This window comes from Myotis lucifugus, unplaced genomic scaffold, assembly GCF_000147115.1.
Source record: "Myotis lucifugus unplaced genomic scaffold, Myoluc2.0 scaffold_37, whole genome shotgun sequence".
Taxonomy (NCBI): Eukaryota; Metazoa; Chordata; class Mammalia; order Chiroptera; family Vespertilionidae; genus Myotis; species Myotis lucifugus.
In genome coordinates this window covers 6393568-6408097 of record NW_005871085.1, presented here as the reverse complement: position 1 = coordinate 6408097, position 14530 = coordinate 6393568, and the positions used below count along the sequence as shown (strand labels likewise).

Here is a 14530-nt window from a genome sequence, read left to right as displayed (position 1 = left end):
CCACTGGGGTGCCTGGCCAGCCTGGGTGAGGGGCTGAGGGCTGTTTTCAGGCTGGTCAAGCCCCACAGTGGGGACCCTCACCCCATGGGAGTGTGGCCAGCCTGGGTGACGGGCTGAGAGCTGTTTTTAGGCTGGCCACACCCCCTTCAGGGTGGGGGGCCCTAATGGGGTGCCTGACCAGACTAGGTGAGGGGCTGATGGCCGTTTTCAGGCTGGCCACGGCCGTGGGCTGGAAGCAGGTATCTGGGATTTATTTAACTTCTATAATTGAAACTTTGTAGCCTTGGTCCCGCTCGAAGCCTGGGTTGCCCCTGGCAACCCATGTTCCCAGCCCCTCCTTGAGCGGAGGCCACGCTGGCTAGAAGCAGGTATCTGGGATTTATTTATCTTCTAAATTGAAACTTAGTAGCCTTGAGCGGAGCTCAGAGCTGGCCAGGGCAGGCGGAAGCTTGGCTTCCTCCATCACCAGGGGTAACCTAAGCCTCCTGCTCACTCCAGCTCTGTGGCCGCCACCATCTTTGTGACTCACTGACGGAGTGAGGGTGTGATGGTTAATTTGCATATTACTCTTTTATTAGATAGGATAAACTAGTATATAAACTAGAGGCCCGGTGCATGAAAATTCATGCACTCGGTGGGGGGGGGGGGAGCAGGAGAGGGGGGTCCCTCAGCCCAGCCTGCGCCCCCTCACAGTCCGGAACCCCTCGAGGGATGTCCGACTAATGACTTAAGCCCGCTCCCTGGGGGATCAGGCCTAAGTTGGCAGTCAGATATCCCTCTGGGAAGCGGGCCTAAGCCGTTAGTCGGACATCCTTAGCACTGCCACGGAGGCGGGAAAGGCTCCCGCCACCACCGCTGCACTGGCCAGCCATGAGCCAGCTTCTGGCTGAGCGGCACTTCCTCTGTGGAAGCGCACTGACCAACAGGGGGCAGCTCCTGCATTGAGCGTCTGCCCCCTGGTGGTCAGTGCACGTCAGAGCGACCAGTCATTCCTAGTCGTTCTGCCGATAGGGTCAATTTGCATATTACCCTTTTATTATATAGGATGAGCTGGATAACAGGAGTTCATTTTACCATCCTCTTTTATGTAGGTTTGAAGTTTTCTATAACAAAATGTTTTTTTCTATTTAAAAAAAAAAGTGTTTAAAATGACAGTCCCGAGGGTAAAGTTCAAATTCCTTAGCATAGTTTATCAAGAAAGCCTTTAATTATATATGACCCCTATTTACCTCTCCAGCTCATCTCACAACTGCCTACCACAGCCCAAGCTTCAAGATGGACAAGTTCCTCACTCTTGCCCCCTCCAAAAACATTATCTCTATCTCAAGCAGTTTAAACTTCTCTCTCTGCTCACATGGCTAACCCCTACTCATCATTAAGACAACAGCAAACCTGCTTCTTCTAGGAAACCTTTCCTGACCCTCCAAGACTGAGTCAAGTAACCCATCTATATAACCCCGAAACATACTATGCTTCTCTATCACAGCTCTTACTTGCTGCATCCCAGAATCTAGGTATCATGAGGGCGCGGATAATTTCCATCTTATTTACCATTTTAACCCCTCTTGCTAGGTACTCAATAAATATTTAATAAATTTACAAAAGGCATGACCCCTCCACTTTCCAACCTCTCACATATCTATACCTCCCTCAATTTTTCTTCCTTTCCCATCTTCCTTCCTGATCATGATTCACATAAATGGGTTGGCTGTTCGCACAGCATTATCCAAATTTATATCCACAGCCTTCCCTAGGCATCTCATCTAATAAAAATTCAACTAATAAATTCTAATCTAGCATATCTTTATCTCCAGGCCCGACCTATGGCTCCTGGTTCCAAGGATTCAATCTCCTATCTTCAATCTCCTGTTAGCTCCCAAACTCACCTTTACGCTAGAGCTGCTAAGAAATCCTCTTATCTTCTTAATAACCCTTGTGTTCTCAAGCTTCTCAATTTGTGCATACTTCCACTGCCTGGAATGCCATTCTCTTTTACCTTTATTTTAAGTCTAGGCTCAAATGTCTCCCTGGCCTTTCCCAGGCAATGTTCCCACAGCAGCCTAGTCTTATTTATATTATAGAATTTATCATATTGTTTTGAAATTATGTGTAGGTGTCTGCTCTGCTAGATTGTGAGTTCCTAGACAGAAGGGACTCTCTCTCCTTCAAGCTTGCACCTCCAGCATATAAAGTACAATGCCTATTATAAAGTCAGCCCCAAATAAATATTTCCTGAATGGATTACATCATATTGTTCCTATTAATTAAGAGACTGAGCTAGAGCTGAAAAGACTGCCTAAATCTACTTCCCTAAAGGAGGAAATCAGAGTAATAATATCTTAAGCTCTTTTTCAAAAACTGCGGATAGGTTTGGGTTTAGGCCAAGGCCCAGGACCAGAGAAGAAGGCCCAGGCTAAGGTAAGCTTTAGGAGAATCTATTCAGTTCACAGCAGTTTTAGTGATCCTAACGCAACCCTGAGATTATCCCAATGTCAATTTTCATACAGGCTGACTTTAAAGCAAGACCAATCTAGTTTAAAGATTTTCATAGTCACCCTAGAACAGATCTACAACCAGAGCCAGACCAGAATCCAAGTAATTTTTGAAACAAGGAATAGAGTGACTTGCTATTTACTGCTCTGCTTAAAGGCTGTGCAACTAATTCTGATACTCTTCCTGGAAGATGTACCTCCAAGGTATCAGCCACACGCAAATCATTAAGATGTACTTTCAAATCTTTCAGAATCCTAATGTACTGAAACAATGTCCAAGTGTACAGAACTCACTGCCAACATTCACTGTGTCTCCTACTTTCTCTTTAAGTGAATACCTATCTTTTCCCCATCTTTATACTGGACCTCCTTTAATCAGGGGTTGGGTATTATTTTATTTTCACAAGATGATTTTAGTTTACAATATTTCTCTGCTGTTTCTATGCAAGCAAATGCTTTAACACCAAAAAACCAGAAAAGAAAAAAAAACCTTCTAAATAGCCATTAGTGAGAAATATGATACCTCCTTCTGCTGGTGAGGATGATGTTTTATAGACTCTAGTTTCAGAAGGGAAGCTAAGTGTTTGGGTGGGAATAGGGGGAGGGGTCTATGAAAAACCTGTATTAGCCAGTAAGACAAAGAGAAATTTGTCAAGGTATTCAGAAACTAAAATGGCAAGGAGGCAGAAAAAGACTACACTAAAGGAAGAAAAACAGGAAAAAAGAAAATTCTGTTTGGGGTAGGAGCTTCCCCAAAACCCGTTTGAGGCCTCTCTACTATGGCCCCACATGCAGACACACACAAATTTGGCATTTGTAGAGTAACTTAATTCCATAGTGCCAGTCATTGGAATTACTCTACCTTGAATAAGCTGAAAAGGTTCCATGGGATTTTCTGATTATCAGGTCTACTGAAACTCAATATTACTCTTCAGTTATCTGAGTCATGGGATTTCATAATCCCAGTTTTCAGAATATAATATTTAGTTACCTCTCTTTTGTGACTACCTAAAGATACTCTTGTACAATTTTGTTCAAATCTCATTCAGGTTTGGCCTTTCTTCCCCCTTTAAAAATTATGTAGAGAAAGGAAGTTGATATTTGAAGGATGTTGAAAGTTTCTACTCCTGCAGGCGTGCCTTAGTAACTCACAGCTTGCACTTTTCTCCTTCCTGTAGTGAAAGTGAATTTTAGTGGAAAAAGTCAGAAAGCTAGGAATTTGGAATCCTGCTTACACCACTTACTGCTAGCTCTTAGGTCTTGAGCAAACGACTTAAAAGCCTGAATGCTTAGATTCCAAAACTGTAAAATGAGGAAATAAATTGGGGATAATAAATACCTACCTTGAAGAGTTATTATTAGTAAGGGAACCTCTAGACTAGAATATAAACTCCAGAGAAATGGTGAATGTCTTCAACTCCTATTGATTCTTGCTCACATGCACCCCCAACGGGCACACCCACCCACATATACCTTCCTAGCCTAAAGCAATAACATATAGTGGGAGCGCGCTCAATAAATATTTTTTAAATGAACGAATAAACACAAGTGTTCCCATTTATCTCATTAATATGTAACCTTTTTCCATGATCATATTTTTTGTCCCTTGTCTTCTATTGTTTTCTAGATCCTTCAGGGCATTCTTTTTTGTCCTAAGTGATTTCCTCCCTATCATCAGCTATTCTTAACTAGACACCATTCAGAGCAAGTACCTTTGGAAGTAATTCCTCTTAATACCACCCACCTTCCATTTCTAAAGCGATGGGGGTGGAGGGGATAGTCAGAACCTAAGATTCAGAGCAGCTCATGGACTCGTACCACCGCCACGGATTCGTGCTTAACGACAGTCAAGCCGCGAACTCAGCCCGCCCTGGAATGTAACTTTCAGGAGGCACCGTACCGTCCATTCCCTTCGCTAACAAGAGACGGCTGTGCAGGAACCCTCCGCTCTCAAAAGTTCAGGCAGCGGTTCCTCTCGCCTCCCACTGAAACAATGTGGGCCGACAGCAGGGACTTCGGACCCTTGGTGCCGCCCGAGGGCCGGTCACTACGGACCTGGCCAAGCTGCGCTCTTCAACCCCGGGAGGGAAGCGAAGGGGCGCGGCCGTCCGCAGGGCTAGGGGGACAGGGTCAAGTCCATGACAACGTGGGGAGACAGCGCCACCGGACCCTATAAACCACGATGACCACCACCCTCACCGCCCGAGTACAGCCCCGCTGGACCCCACCCACGCTAACCCCCCACCAGAAAACGAACGCCGCTAGCCCCCAACCCATAAATCAGACAGCCACCACCTGTTTATTGGCTGCACCCGCATCTCCTTCACCCTCATTGGCTATCCGGGCGTAAAACCCTCCTCTCCGAGGGAACCCTCGCGTACGGCGGCACCCCCAGCCTAGCAACCTCAACCCCGCTCCCCCAAAAGCCCGGCCCCCCTCTACCCGGGGATAGCGACGCCCCAGAAGCTCGGGGCCTCGGCCCGCGGGGACTCACCGTGTAGTAGGAGAGCAGCCCTGCATTGTAGTCCAGCACGAACCAACGGTACTGCCAGCCTTTCATCACGTTAGTCCATTTGCTCAGCGGCCCCTCCATGATGGACGCCATCTTGGGAGCCGCCAATGACAACAAACGGCCTGACGTCATTCGCCTATAAGGCATTCATCGGGCCGGGGGCGGGGCCGCCGCGGGCGGGGGCGGGGCAGGGGCGGGGCTAGCGGCCGCTGCTCCACCTGGACTTGTCAACTCTCGCCCCCAGCTATCGTCCTCAAACACGCTTTCTTTGATCGCCTATGGTGCGTAGAACTCAGTGCCTGGGCTGTGACATATGCAAGCATGAGTACAGCTATTAAGATTATTTATTACAAGAATTAATTTTACTAGCCATAATGATACCTTACATTTCCAAAAGATGACACATCTGACCTTTCAATTTATGCACTCATTACGCAAATCCATTCATTTTATGAATATTTGCTGTTTTATGCTTCGAGCATTCGATAGAGACTTCATGTAGGGTTGAGGGGAACAAGCAATAAAGTAAATGGTAAATTATATAGTATATTAAAAAATACTATGAAGAAAAATTAGGCAAGGGAAAAAGCAGAGAGTAGGGACGACAGTTTTTAATTTCCAAGTAGGGAAGGCCTGAATGAGAAGGTAACTTCTGAACAAAGAAAATGAAGGCGGGAGCCTGGGGGGGAAGAGCTTCCAAGGTTCAAGAAAAGCAAGTGTAAAAGACCTTGAGTCTGACATGTTAAAGCAGCGAGGAGTTCCATGTCTGGAGTGCCAGGGAGAAAGTGGTAGGAGACAAGGTCTGAGAAGTAAGGGCAGATCGCTTAGAGCTTGTAAGGACTGTGGAACTATCATCCTACTATATCCCGGCACTGTTAGACATGCTGAGAATTAAACAGTGAAGGAGTCAGACAGGTTCCTTGCTTTCTAAGAGCTTAAGTTTGGTGATTGAAAGCAAACACTAAACAGTAAACAAGGAAAATATCTAATACTGATAAAGGCCTTACAGAGAGCTTAAGTTTATGTAGTAGGAAATCAGTGAGTGGCTTCTTTATACTGGGTGGTCTGGACAGGGCCCCTCGGAAAATGACATTTAAATGGAGATGTGAAAGATAAGAGCCCATCATGCAAATATCAAAGGAAAGAGCTAGAAAGGAAACTGGGAAGTGGAGCATTAGCTGTAAGTGGCAGTGAGGTCAAGGGAGAGGTTTTCTTTGTATTTACTTTATTTTATTTTGTTTTAGTTTATTTTATTTTGGACTTAAAAAGTATTTTGTTTCTTCAGGTACTGTGTTGTGAATCTCTTCTCTTTGCTGATAACAGAAGTGCTAGGAAAAAGAATATCACTGAGTGAGCTAAACAGAGAACCTACTTGCTAGCTAATCAATTAGGTACAGATCTAAAGTAAGTTAAAGTTTCTCATGCTTGATCTGTTAGATATCTTTTCCCCCAGTAATTGAGGTATAATTGCCATATAACATTATATAAATTTATGGTGTACAATGTAATGATTTAATATATGTATATATTGTGAAATTATTACCACATTAAAGTTTAGTTAACATCCATCACCTCACCTCACAGTACTTTCTATATATATATATATATATATATATATATATATATATATAATTGATTTTTTACAGAGAGGAGGGGAGAGGGATAGAGAGTTAGAAACATCGATGAGAGAGAAACACCGATCAGCTGCCTCCTGCACACCTCCTACTGGGGATGTGCCCGCAACCAAGGTACATGCTCTTGACCGGAATCGAACCTGGGACCCTTGAGTCGGCAGGCTGATGCTCTATCCACTGAGCCAAACCGGTTAGGGCTCACAGTACTTTCTTGTGATGAGAACTTTTAAGGTCTACTTGATTAGCAACTTTCAAATATACAATACAGTATTGTTAACTATTGTCACTATCCTGTATATTACATCCTCAAAACTTTTTTATCTTGTAACTGGAAGTTTTTACCTTCTGACCACCTTTAAGTTTGATGTAGTCACACATTTTTATTTTTACTTTTATCATTGCCAAGACCAATGTGAAGAAGCTTTTTCTTTATGTTTTCATCTAAAAGTTTTATGGCTTCAGGTCTTACATTTACTAGTCTTTAATCCATTTCTAGTTACTTACATTTACTAGTCTTTAATCCATTTCTAGTTACTTTTTGTGAGTAAAGATAGTAGTGTAGTTTCATTTTTTTGCATGTGAAGATCCAGTATTCCCAATGCCATTTATTGAAGAGACTATCTTTTCTCCATTGAGTATTTTTGGCTCCTTTGTCAAATATTAGTTGACCACACACAGGTTTATTTCTGGGCTCTCAATTCTGTTCTGTTGGTCTATGTGTCTGTTTCTGTGCCAATACCATACTGTTGTAATTACAATAGCTTTGTAATATAGCTTGGAATCAGGAAGTATTTGTTCTTATTTCTCATTAGAGGCCCAGTGCACGAAATTTGTGCATGGGGGGGGGGTCCCTCAGCCCAGCCTGCACCCTCTCCAATCTGGGACCCCTCGGGGGATGTCTGACTGCCGGTTTAGGCCTGCCTGCTTACCTGATTGCCCCTAACTGCTTCTGCCTGCCAACCTGATCATCCCCAACTGCCCTCCCCTGCCAGCCTAATTGCCCACAACTGCCCTCCCCTGCGTGACCACTTCCTCCACATGAGGCAGCAGAGACTGGCCTCCTCTGCGCCACATGGAACCATGGGACCCCCAGGCCTCACTGCACAGAGCGGCCACTGGGCTCTGTCACCACTGTGCACACTGCTATCTTGTGGCGGCCATATTGTGACAAGGTCGCGTGCGAGGGCACGAGGACCACCTAGGCTTTTATTAGTATAGATCAGTGGTTGGCAAACTGCAGCCCCTTGAGTGTGGCTCTTCCACAAAATACCACGTGCGGGCGCGCATGTACAGTGCGATTGAAACTTCGTGGCCACACTCAAGGGGCCAAAGAGCCGCATGTGGCTCGCGAGCCGCAGTTTGCCGACCACTGGTATAGATGATTGCTTTGGGTATCCAGGTCTTTTGTGGTTCCAAACAAATTTAAGGATTATTTCTTCTTTTCTATAAAAAATCCCTTGATAGGGATTGCATTGAATCTAAGATGGTTTTAGGTAGTATGGTTATTTTTAACAATATTAATTCTTCCAATCCATTAAGACAGGATGTCTTTTCATTTATTTGCCCAGGTACCTAATAGTATTAATCGTGAGTCCATATAAACAACTGTCTGTGTTTTCATTATGCTAAATAGCCTCCCCAAAATACACTACACACTTCTCTCAGAAATTTTATGTCTAGAAACCTTATTCAGCAGAAAGCCTCATGTTGCTGATGTCTTTTGGGATAAACAGAGTATTGGATCTTGAGACATCATGATTCAGATTGAGTTAAAAGATTTACATAGGTTAATTACTCCTCCTCCATTAACTTAAGAGTAGGAACCAAGTTTTGCTCATCTTTCTAACCCTAGAAACTATCCCAGGGCCTGGCACACAGAAGGTGCTCAGTAATTATTGTTTGATCTGAATTATGTGTTCCATTGAAACTGCCCTACTAAGTTCCAAGGATTGTGCTAAGCACCATCACCTATACTTTCTCCTAAAATCCCCACAACAATTCTTGAGCACCTATATCATAACACCCATTTTACAGATGAGGACAGTGGGACACAGAGTTACTAAGTGGCTGGCCCAGGGTTACACAACTAATAAACAGCAGAACCAGAATTAGATTCTAGGTGTTTTCACCATAGATCCATTTCACCCGCACTGCAAGCTATATTTATAATGTCTATGTGTAAATAAATGTCTTGGACACGACACAGGCAGTATCATAAGTTTCTAAATCAGTTTTGACTTTTATCAGGGTCACCAGGCATAGGCAGGTTCTACTTAGCTTCAAATGTCAAAACACAGGTCAGCAGGGAGCGCTGGGAGCAGGGCAGTTCTTGACTCCATGTCCAATTGCACAGCACTTTGTCCACATTCTACGCCACGTGTCAAACTACATGCTTTAGATCATCAGCTAAAATTAAACATGGAAAAGACATATCAGCTCTGATTCCCACATTCCTCAGTGACTGGCTTTTCGTGGAATGAGGTAGCAGCCGAAGCAGAGCAGAAAATGGGGATTCGATTCAGAATCAGAAGGAAGAGATGAGGTTCACCATTAAACAGCCTAAGCTCATCAAGGGCAGGAACTGGGACTAATTCATCCTGCCACTTAGAATATCAAGAAACGTTACACTGATATGATTCTTGATAGATGATTCTGGTGGCAAAGTTGAGAACAAATCAGAGAGGGGGGCCAAGGCTGGAAAAAGAAAACAAACTAAGAGACTTGAAAAGTCAAGCAAGCAGTAGAAAGAGTATAAACTTAGACAGTGACAGCAGGGATGGAGAGTGGGAAAGATACTGTATTGTATATTTATTGAGTAGCATTTTAGAGTTAAGGTTTTAAAACTCACTAAACAACAGAATTAAATAAGGAGAGAATAAGCAGAGGCAGAGACAATACCAATAACTTGTCTCACTTAATGATTGTTTAACTAATCAAGTTTTGTTTTTAAAAAAAGGAAGAACATAAATGGCTTGTGTTTCTCAGTGTGAAGTTTCCTTTACACAGCTGTTTAGAAATGTGCAAATATTATTACCAACATTTTCGCAGCCGAGATCGTAGGTACAATTTGCTTCAAAATACATTCTGTTATTACTAGTTCCCTGCCTTCTCTTCCTAAACTTCCCACCAACTGCTTTTTTGTTGTTGCTGTTACTGTTGTCATGTTTCTTAATTGGCAGTTGTTGAGCATCAAATAAAACCACGTTTACAAAATACTGCCTTCCTAAGGGAAAACACAGAAACCGACAAACACTTGACTGTCCTTTGCTATGTGTAGAGGAAACAGAAGATCAGACTGAAATATGGGGAAAGCAAACTAAGCTATAGCCTATTTTGTCCACAAACCCTTTCCTCTAGCCCAGCGGTTCTCAACCTCTGGGTCGCGACCTCTTTGGGGGTCGCCTAAGACCATCGGAAAACACATATATAATTACATATTGTTTTTGTGCTTAATCACTATGCTTTAATTACGTTCAATTTGTAACAATGAAAATACATCCTGCATATCAGATATTTACAATTCATAACAGTAGCAAAATTATAGTTATGAAGTAGCAACGAAAATAATTTTATGGTTGGGGGTCACCACAACATGAGGAACTGTATTAAAGGGTCACGGCATTAGGAAGGTTGAGAACCACAGCTCTAGCCAAAGAGAGAGAAAGTTTAGGAAAATTTGGCTATGATTTTGGGGCAGAAGGGGAGCTGGGAAAGAAGAAAAAATATTTTAGGAGCTCTAGGCTCGGTAAGTGTTCCAAGGAGAGAAAAGAGGAATACACTTATCTTTTACCCTCCTCTTCTAATGTCCTCTTGGAGACCCACATCCCAGCTACCCTGGGCTTTGTACATTCCACAAACATCTCTCCCTCCGAAGATTGGGACTTGTCATGGTCCTTGTGCCCCACCTATACTCTGAACAAACATCTAACAGAGTCTGGGACACCTATTGCATTTACTGGTTCAGAGAGACTAATGCTCCTCTCCCCAACCCCCCCGCCTGCCTTGACAGTGGATTCTTTGAGGACTTGGTCCTATGTGCATACTCAAACTTAGCACAGAGCCTGACATGGACAGTATGGAACAGTGGAAGCAGCATAGGCAATCCGGATGAAAAGGTGAGGGGAAGCTGGTTTACTGGAAATACAGTTTTTACTTATATTTTGTATTTATTTGGGTTGACTTAGAGGAGCTAATAGAGGTTATAATCAGAGACTGGAGAAAGTTTTCAATTTCAGAGGTAGAATAGCTCAGGTGATAGAAAGTTGAGGGTATAGGCGTAGGAGTGGAGAGCTAAAGTGTGTGGAGAGGTATAGATTACGGGAGACTGGAAGTCAAAGAATTGTAAGACCATCATGCTAGATACTTCATTTACATGGAAGTTGAAAATTATTTGAATAAATGAAATAATTATGATGCAAAATTATTATTATTATCATATATAAATAGGTATAAAATGGTTTTAATTATATATAGTATGATTTTAATTTTATAAAAAATGTCCATGTCTTTCCAGAAGACTATAAAGATATACAGAACAACATTTGTAGTCACTTTGTGAAATTGTGGTTGATTTTATTTTTCTCTTTATACTTCTTTGTATTCCCCAAATTTTCTATAAGTCATAGGCATTGTATTTATAGTGAGGGGTAAATGCCATTTTGAGAAGGAATGAAAAAGATTATAATAAAAAATACCACCAGATAATTATGTCAGCTCTGAATTTGCTAGGTAGGCCATTTATATAATCATAATATGCTGACCTTCTTCCAGAGCTGGAATAAACAAGCATCACAGTTCAAAGTGACAATATACCAAAACTGATAGACTATCAGATCCTTCTGTCCCAATCATACGCCCTGCTGAATTCCTACACCCTCTTCCTCATTCTGTATCGAAGGCCCCACGTGCGCTGACATTGCAGCAGGTCGACTTTGCAAACTTGTAGATAGGTCACCCCCACCATGAATTTGCAGTGTATTTATTCACTCTTTTTTGGGGGGAAGAAATCTTTGCTGAGCCACAGTTGTGTGTCAAACCCTAGACCAAGCGCTGAAGGCAGAGATCCGTCATGCAGGGTTCCTCTCCTCAAGCAGTTCAGACTCTGTCGGGAAACCCAATGTGTTGCTGCACAGGGTGATTCATGCTAAACCAGAGGAGGGCAGGGGTTCTATGGGAGCACAGAGGAGGCACCTAAGCCATCCTAGTGACAGGGTAGAGTGTTTCACTCTGCACAGGAAACAAATAGACTCTCCTTGCAGTGTCCTCTGTTACCACCTGGGCTCAAGCCTGTGCCCTTTGGTGCCTGGATTGCTACAGTAGCTTGGCGTTATCAATTCCAATAATGCCCCCTTCCACCTGGCCTTCACACTAACTGTGAGAGCCATTCATATTTCTAAAGAAAAGATAAAATGTAACTCCTTACTTCCCAGTCTTACTTTTTGTGTCCTCCTCTCCCCACCTCCAAATATGACACCTTTTTCCTAAATCCATCTTATTGTTGATACATGTTACATCTTTGCTATTTTTGCCCCTTCTGTGTTGGATGTCTTGCCTCCTCTGTGTTTGTCTAAAAAATGCCTACTCTTCTTTCAGGGTTCTGCTGAAGTATCTTATCTTTTATGAACATTTTCTTGATATCTCCCCGAACTAATTAGAAATCACTGTTCTCTCACTTAAATGGCTGCTGTAGTATTTGTAACACTTTCTTGCATTTATTGGATTGCATGTCTGTCTTTTTCATTAGATTATAAACTCTTCAAGGACAAGAGAATACTCTAATTCATCTCAGTATCTCCAGTAACTAGTACAGGAGTTGGTAAACATTTTCTGTAAACTGTAAATAGGCTTTGCAGGCCAGAATTCTCTAACTCTGTCACAGTAGAGCAAAAGTGTGAATGAATGAACATGACTCTGTTCCAATAAAACTTCATTTACAAAACATGTAGCAGGCCAGATTTACCTTCGAACCAGAGTTTACCGATCCCTGACCTAGTGTATAATGAACAATAAATACCTAGTGAATTAGTCAATTTCTTTAGAATGTAGAATGAAGTGGTAGAGGCAGGACTTGTATCCTATTACAGTCAGTGACAGATGCTAATAGTTTCTTGTCCATATTTTCTTGGCATTCACTTCTACACACTGAAGCTCACTTATAGGCAGTGCCTACAGTTCTTTTTTTCTTTTTTAATAGAGAAGAAGGGTGAAGGAAAGAGAGATAGAAACATCAACGATGAGAGAGAACCATTGATTGACTGCCTCCTGTATGCCCCGACTAGGGATCGAGCCCGCAACCTGGGCATATACCCTGACCAGATATCAGACTGGGACCTCCTACTTCATAGGTCGAAGCTCAACCACTGAGCCACACTGGCCAGGCAATGCCTACAGTTCTGTACCTGAAGGTTGTTGTTTTTCTTTCTGGCCAGAGGACATATTTGGCCTATGTGCAGAGCAAGCTGGGAGTTTCAGAGATTCAATGTCACCAGAAGTAGCCCTGAACTCAGTGATGGATGGTAAGTTGGAGCATAGCGCCCAGTTCCTCACCACTTCATTGGGATATCCTGAGTGTGTCCTATCCTATCTCCCAGAGTTCCCTAGCATAACTGAGCTCCAGTTGTCTACCATGGTAACTAGCTTGATAATGTATACATTTTTGGCTTTCTTTACTCCCTTGTCTCACTACTACTAGTATATTCCCACCGAGGGTTCCTGACATCACATCCTAAATAAGTTGCATTCGAACTCAAACCAAGACACATACTCGTTCTACTACACCACAATGTTTAGCCAAAAGACCCCTGCTAAAGTGTTTTTATTGCTTGTAAAGAGTAACATATAAATTATTAGTGTCCCCTAAAATATTGGCACAGAATAATCCAGCTATCATTTAAAAAAGAAGAAGAGGGCTCTTAGAGACTGGAATATAGAATGGCTCTGCTATAAACCAGCTGTGTGACCTTGGGCAAAACACTTAACCTCTCAAACAAAGAGACTTTGTTCCCTTGCTGGGAAATAGAGGCAATATCACTCACTGGCTTTTTGTGAAGATGAAATAAGATATGGTATTAAAAATGTCCTACCAAGGCCCCTAAATGGACCTCTAAGGTGGTTTTTCTCTCCAAGTCTAAAAATCTTTTTCTCAGTCCTCATCCTCCTTGACTTCAGTTAATTTATTTCATTAGATTTATTTCATTAGGGATATAATATTATTCCTAATATTATTTTGTTCATTATCTTCTACACCTGCATGTAGCTTGTTTTCTCATTTATACTGTGAGCTTCCAAGGGTAGGGACTTTATCTTATACTTATTTGTCATTAAGTAAAATCATGAAGATTTGAAAATGGCTTGAAGGCTGCCAAGTTCTTTGGTTGATCTCTTCCCACCCACTCACCCACCCCTGCCTTCCCTCTGAGATTCTACAGTCTGTTTACACTACACTGTCTTTAGGCAGAAGACACTTCTCACAGATCTAGAGGGTTTTAATCCTTAAGTGGGAGCATATCAATTACTAAGATCTAACCTCCTATCTAATTCCCAAGACTACACAGTGATTTCCAAAACATGGTCCTGGTGCATAATTTATGCACTCACTTTGTAGCTTTGTAATTAAATCTGCAGAGGATGTGGAGACACACGGCAATGCTGATACGTTTCAATACTCCCTTTTCTTATCTATGTAGCTAATGATAGATTGTGTTTTGACACAATTAAGTTGACCCAGGGGATGGACACGATGACAAATAAAATATTAAGAAGCATGTGAACTTATTGACCCATGCAGTTCTTCCTGACCCAAATTCCTGTTATACTTGGGGTCTGTACCAAACACGTTAGCTTTCTGATATCTAATATGTTTGTCCTCAACTGTTGCCGAGGAGTTTTGGTGA

The 14530-nt window shown here is 42.5% G+C and overlaps 1 protein-coding gene across 10 annotated transcripts in view; it reads right to left on the bottom strand.

Annotated features, from left to right (window-relative positions):
• Window positions 1-5128, bottom strand: part of OSBPL9 (oxysterol binding protein like 9) — a 133446-nt gene extending 128318 nt beyond the window's left edge. For all 10 annotated transcript variants that reach the window (XM_014454589.2, XM_023752768.1, XM_023752765.1 and 7 more), the window contains exon 1: window positions 4987-5128. In XM_014454589.2, the coding sequence (XP_014310075.1) occupies window positions 4987-5097 (111 nt within the window). In that variant the 5' untranslated portion in view covers window positions 5098-5128. The remainder of the gene's footprint in view (window positions 1-4986) is intronic.
• Window positions 5129-14530: the final 9402 nt, after the last annotated feature.